At 41.0% G+C, this 6,862-nt stretch overlaps 1 protein-coding gene across 1 annotated transcript in view; it reads left to right on the forward strand.

The window, feature by feature from the left end:
• LOC106879309 (squamous cell carcinoma antigen recognized by T-cells 3) overlaps positions 1-6,862 on the forward strand; it is a 40,689-nt gene that overhangs the window by 6,649 nt on the left and 27,178 nt on the right. Inside the window, exons 5-8 of the mRNA XM_052972800.1 lie at positions 935-1,034; positions 2,197-2,324; positions 4,559-4,720; positions 5,960-6,098. Coding sequence (XP_052828760.1) covers positions 935-1,034; positions 2,197-2,324; positions 4,559-4,720; positions 5,960-6,098 — 529 coding nt within the window. The remainder of the gene's footprint in view (positions 1-934; positions 1,035-2,196; positions 2,325-4,558; positions 4,721-5,959; positions 6,099-6,862) is intronic.

Raw genomic sequence — 6,862 nt, forward strand, 5'->3', positions numbered from 1 at the left:
CAGCCATCTGGTTCGCCAGTCCTCAGTCAAATCGTCTAACCCATGCTAGCATGGAAAGCGGACGTTAAATGATGATGATGATGATGATATATGGCTGTGTGGTTAGGAAGCTTTTTTTCCCAGCCACATGGTTTCGGGTTCAGTCCCACTGCATGGCACCTTGGCAAAGTGTCTTCTGCTACAGCCATAGGCCAACTGAAACCTTGTGATTGAATTTGGTAGGCAGAATTTTCTGTCATGTGTGTAAGTGCTTGTGCTTCCTAACAGAGGAAGCACAAGCACTTATATATATATAAGCAATGGAACCAGGTGTGGCTGCTGGCCTTGCCACTTCCTGTCAAACCGGCTGACCCATGCCAGCATAGAAAACAGGCATTAAATGGTGGTGATGATGAATGATATATATCATCATCATCGTTTAACATCCTTCTTCCATGCTGACATGGCTTGGACAGTTTGGCAGGATCTAGCCAGGCAGGAGCCTTCCCCATGCTTTTCTGTGTCTGTTTTGGCATGGTTTTTACAGCTGGATGCCCTTCCTAATATCAACCACTCCACAGAGTTGGGTCATGCACACACATACACAACAGCATTCCAAGCTTCCATGCTTTTTCTATCTACCAAATCTGCTGGCAAGATATTGGTTATCCTGGGGCTTCAGTAGTTGCCGAAGGTGCTGTGCAGTGGGGCTGAACTCAAAACCATGCGCTCGCAAAGCAAGCTTCCAAACCACACAGCTATGCTTATACCTGCTTAACCACTATTTAATTACTTTTATGTAGAAACATGTCGTCGTAAATATTCCAAATAACTCTTTTATTTGATATCCTTTACTCAACACTCCCTTATCTCCAAAACAAAATGTTCCATGATGAATAAGAGTAAATACTTTAGACTACATTTGATTTTCTCGTCTTCCTTTTGTCTTTGACAGCCAGAAGAAGCAGACTCAGGCAAGCCTAATCCAGCATATATTGAACAGAGATCTCGGTTGGTTTCACTGTTTAAGCGCCAACTTTCAGTGCCGCTCCTTGGTAAGTCTTCTTCATAATTGACCATTGTTGTCAATGATTTTCTTACATTATTTCATTTTTTAAGAAAGTAATTGATCATTAAAAGGTTTCTTCTGAATGGTAGTACAAAACATTTTGGTGCTGCCTGTTTAGCAATGCTAGTTCAACATTTGGTTATTTGACATCAGATTGGAGCCTGGTGTAGCCATCTGGTTTCACCAGTCCTCAGTCAAATCGTCCAACCCATGCTAGCATGGAAGGCGGACGTTAAACGATGATGATGATGACATCAGCCATTTAAATGTTTTTTTCATTCTCTCCCTCCTGCCTCTCTCTCTCTCTCTCTCACTCTCTCTCACTCACTCACTCTCTCTCTCTCTCTCTGTTTATGTGCATGAACATCTAGTTACATTTGTATAACATGTCTGACTACAAATCAGAAGATTCCAGGTTTGTATCTGGGCAAACTTGTATTCATTTTTTTCTGTGCTGCTGCCATGTAAAAAGCACCCAGTACACTCTGTAAAGTGGTTGGCATTAAAAAGGGCACCCAGATATAGAAACCGTAGCAAAACAGACAACTGGAGCCTAGTGCAGCACTCCAGCTGGCCGGCTCCTGTCAAACCTTCCAATCCATGCCAGCATAGAAAACAGATGTCAAATGTTGATGATGATGATGATCTCTCTCTTTTTGTATATTCTTTTCTTTTATTCTTTTATTTGTTTCAGTCATTTCACTGTGGCCATGCTGGAGCACCTCCTTTTATTGAATAAAACCTAGTAGTGTTAATACTCCATGTGTAGACAGGAATTTGGAGACTGTCCCCTTTCTGAAACCTCAGAACTCTCTTCCCATTATGACACATAAACACATGTTCCTTATATAATATTGTTATATTCTAAGGCAGCGAGCATGCCAAGTGAAATGCTTAGCAGTGTTTCATCTGTCTTTACGTTCTGAGTTCAAATTCTGCCGAGGTCAACTTTGCCTTTCATCCTTTCAGGGTCGATAAATTAAGTACCAGTTGTGTACTGGGGTCACTCTAATCGACTGGCCTCCTACCCCAAAATTTTGGGCCTTGTGCCTAGAGTAGAAAAGAATATTGATATATTCTGTTATAAAGCTGAATAGTAAGTTTTCTTTTTCAAGAATGCTATGATGTGAACATTATTATTCTTGCAGGAATTAAAGAAACATACGCTGAAGTGAAGGAATGGTTCCCTGAACTGGCATCGGACAAAACCTTCCAACAGATTTACCAGCAGACACTCAGTAAATTGGAAAAATTAAAACCTTTTGAAAAAGAACTGGTATGTATTACCAGGTTGAGGAAAAAGTTTGTGCACCATGTTAAAATAATGATTTTTTTTATGCAAGTGTTTATTCAAAAACAACAACAACTATTCTTCAAAATAAAGACCATCATTTTCCACGACCTTCTGCCAATGATCTGCAAGCTTTCAGATTTGGTCAAAGTATCAATCCTTTGGTTTTGAATCGAAAATTTAACAGGCTTCTTCAACTTCATTGAATGACTCAAATCGGCAACCTTTCATAAAGTGTTGCATTGATCGGAAGAGACCGTAGTCAGATGGAACGATGTCTGAACTATAGGCTGGATGCGGCAGAACTTCCACACCTGGTCTTTCTGGTGGTATGCGGCTTTACATTGTCCTGTTGAAACAAAGCGTGTTTTCGATGAACAAGTCTTGGGTACTTTTCAACCAGCGCATCGTAGACTCAATCAAGTTGCACCATATAAAAATGCATTATTTTAACTCAGCGCCCAAAAACTTTTTCGTCGACCTCATATTTGTTCCATATGAGAAGTTGTTTTGCAATCTCATCAGAGGTATGTGATTAGTTTTTAATTTGAAGGCAGATAGTTTGTTAGTTTTGTAATTTACATTTATGAATTAACTTTCCTGTGTAGCCTCATTCATGAGTGTGTCAGTTATTTATATTTGCTTACAGGTGCAGGCATGGCCTTGTGGCTAAGAAGCTTGCTTTCCAACTATGTGGTCTTGGGTTCAATCCCACAATGCAGCACCTTAAGTATGTTTCTTCTACTATAGCCTAAGGCCAGCCAAAGCCCTGTGAATGGATTTGGTAGACAAAAAGACAGAAACTGAAAGAAGCGAGCTGGCAGAAACGTTAGCACGCCAAACACAATGCTTAGCGGTATTTCGTCTGCCGTTACATTCTGAGTTCAAATTCCGCCGAGGTCGACTTAGCCTTTCATCCTTTCGAGGTCGATAAATTAAGTACCAGTTACGCACTGGGGTCGATATAATTGACTTAATGACTTAATCCCTTTGTCTGTCCCTTCTATGTTTAGCCGCTTGTGGGCAATAAAGAAATCAGAAACTGAAAGAAGCCCATCATGTGGGTGTATGTGTGTACCTATGTCTAGATATGTAATGCTTGTAAATGAGCTTCATCATCTTACAAGTGTGGTTGTTTGTTTTCAGTCTTTCATGAAAGACTTTCTATGGGAAAATCATTTCCTTGCTTAAAAACAGGTATGGGTTGGTGACATGAAAGGCATCCAGCTGTAGAAAAAAGTCTGCCTCTATAAATTCCATCTAACCAATACAAACATGGAAAAGTGGGCATTAAGTGATGATGAGAAATTCCTTACTGATGTGGTTAGGGTGGGTCTAAGATACAGCATCTTTCTACTATAGGCACAAGGTCTGAAATTTGGGTTGGAGGCTAGTTGATTACATTGACCCCAGCGTTGAACTGGCACCTAATGGTTATTTAAAAATTTAAAGCACACATCGTGATGGTACCTGTACCAGTGGAGTGCTAAGAGCACCGTTCAAGTGTGATCATTGCCAGAGCAGCTGTCTGGCTTCCGTGCCAGTGGCACGTAAATAGCACCATTTGAGCATGATCGTTACCAGTGTTGCCTTCCTGGCACGTGAAAAGACATTCAAGCGAGGTCATTGCCAGTGCTGCTGTACTGGCTCTTGTGCGAGTGGCACATAAAATACACCATTTCGAGCGTAGCCGTTGCCAGTACCGCCTGACTGGCCTTCGCGCCAGTGTCATGTAAAAAGCACCCACTACACTCTCGGAGTGGTTGGCATTAGGAAGGGCATCCAGCTGTAGAAACTCTGCCAAATCAGATTGGAGCCTGGTGCAGCCATCTGGTTCACCAGTCCTCAGTCAAATCGTCTAACCCATGCTAGCATGGAAAGTGGACGTTAAACGATGATGATGCTATTGTTATTTTATATTTTATTTTGAGTTAATCAAGAGAAAAGGTGCAGTGTCCATGGCCTTTATTGGCCTTTCCTCGCATGATATATTGTTACGGTTGATGTTGAATTTCACCTTATAAAAACCAGTTTGTGGGGAAAGGTGTTCCAGTGGGTTGCACTCTGGAGAAGGACTGAGACTTAGATGTTTTCCCTCAGAGATGCAACAAGGGAGGAGTAGCTAAAGTAGACGATGTGCAAGAGTGGGGCAATTAGTTTGTGTTTCTTCTTTTCTTTCTTTACTCTGTTGACCGTTTGTTATGTTGGAATATTTTCAGGCTGCAACAGATGAGTATTATGCCAAGATGGAAGCTTATTATAAATACATTGAATATGAACTTAGTCTGGACGACCCTGCCCGAATACAGTGTATATATGAACGGGCAATCACACATGGATACCTGAATGCAGAACTTTGGCTCCAGTATACACGCTATTTGGTGAGTGTATCATTAGTTAATTGTTTTTTTTTGTTTTTGTTTCTTTTACTTTTATCTTTTGTTTCAGTCATTAGACTGCGACCATGCTGGGGCACCACCTTGAAGAATTTTAGTCGAACAAATCAACCCCAGTGCTTGTTATGCTTTCTTGTAAAGCATGGTGCTTTTTCTGTTGGTCCCTTTTGCCCAACTGCTAAGTTACAACACTGGTTGTCGAGCAGTGGTAGACAACAAACACATACACAAAGACACACACACACGCACGCACATGATGGGCCTCATTCAGTTTGCGTCTACCCAATCCACTCACAAAGTCTTGGTTGGCCCGAGACTATAGTAGAAGATGCTTGCCCAAGATGCCATGCAGTGGGACTGAACCTGAAACTATGTGGTTGGGAAGCAAACTTCCTAACCACACAGCCATGCCTGTGCCTGTTAAATTTCTTTTTAAAATTGTTATTCTGGGAAATTTTATAAAAAAGTATACAGATGCAGATTTGATTGTGTGGTAAGAAGCTTGCTTTCCAACTGAATTTGAACTCAAAACACCAAGAACCAGAACATACCATAAGGCATTTCATCCAAGTCCAACAGAAACTGAGAGAAGCCCATCATGTATGTGTGTGTATAATATAAACACACACATACACATATATCCATTCTACTGATTGATTGGTTGGTTGGTTGGTTGGTTGGTGTTTGGAAGGGCATCTAACCATAAAAACCCTGCCAAAACAGACACAGAAGTATGGTGTAGGCTCCTGCCTTGCCAGCTCCTGTCAAACCGTCCAACCCATGCCAGCATGGAAAGCGGACGTTAAATGATGATGATTGTGTGTTCCACTACTGCCTGACAGCGGGTGTTAGTTTGTTTACTTTCCTGTAACTTAGCAGTTTGGCAAAAGAGGTTGATAGAAAAAGTGCCAGGCTTAAAAAAAAAGTACTGGAGTTGGTTTATTCATTCTTCAAGGAGATGGCCCAACATGGCTACAGTCTAATCACTGAAGCATATAAATTTTAAAGGAAGACAGATGTGGTTTCAATGACATTTGTTTTACAATTCCCAGCAGGTCATAAGACTATATGGAAGCTTTCCTGTCGGTTATTAGGCAAAAAACCTTGAGAATCACTTTAGTAATGAAACACACAATGCTAGTTTAAAAATTTCGTTCCTGTAGAAACTTGGAATTTGACTCTTTCAGATTTACTGAAAATTTTATTTGTTTCTTTGTATTTAAGGACACCAAGTTGCCCATCAAAAAGGTTGTTCTGGCAGCTTACGAACGTTCTGTGAGAAATTGTCCTTGGAAAGCAGAACTGTGGGGTCGTTATATCTTAGCAATGGAACGACACAAGGAACCAGATGTGAAGATAACAGGTAAATATCACTGATGTTTATACATCATCATTGTCATGTTGTATCTCTGTCCAGGCTCTCTTTTACATAATTACATCACAGGCAAGAATACCTCATTGTCATGTTGTTATGTTGGCACTCCGTCGAGGGTTCCAGTTGATCCGATCAACAGAACAGCCTGCTTGTGAAATTAACGTGCAAGTGGTTGAGCACTCCACAGACACGTGTACCCTTAACGTAGTTCTCGGGGATATTCAGCGTGACACAGTGTGACAAGGCTGACCCTTTGAGTTACAGACACAACAGAATCAGGAAGTAAGGGTGTGAGAAAGTTGTGGTGAAAGAGTATAGCAGGTTTGGCCACCATCCCCTGCCGGAGCCTCGTGAAGCTTCAGGTGTTTTCGCTCAATAAACACTCAGAAAGCTCGGTCTGGGAATCGAAACTGCGATCCTATGACCGCGAGTCCACTGCCCTAATCACTGGGCCATTGCACCTCCACTACATCATTGTCATAACCAGTTTGTGTTTTACATTCAGCTGATGCTAAGCTGTATATTGTTTCATTGTATTAGCTGGGTTGTACATCAAATCACTGTCATACCAGGCTATAAAGTATATCGTCATTGTGTTATTGCCAGGCTGTATAATACATCATTGTGACATGGTTAGCATTACCATCATCATCATGGGTTTGATGAATCAACTGTACATCATATTTTCAGTTAAACTGACAAAACAACAATTTTCACTGTTACCTGTGCTGATATATATATATATATATATA

Source organism: Octopus bimaculoides, chromosome 1, assembly GCF_001194135.2.
Source record: "Octopus bimaculoides isolate UCB-OBI-ISO-001 chromosome 1, ASM119413v2, whole genome shotgun sequence".
Classification (NCBI taxonomy): domain Eukaryota; kingdom Metazoa; phylum Mollusca; class Cephalopoda; order Octopoda; family Octopodidae; genus Octopus; species Octopus bimaculoides.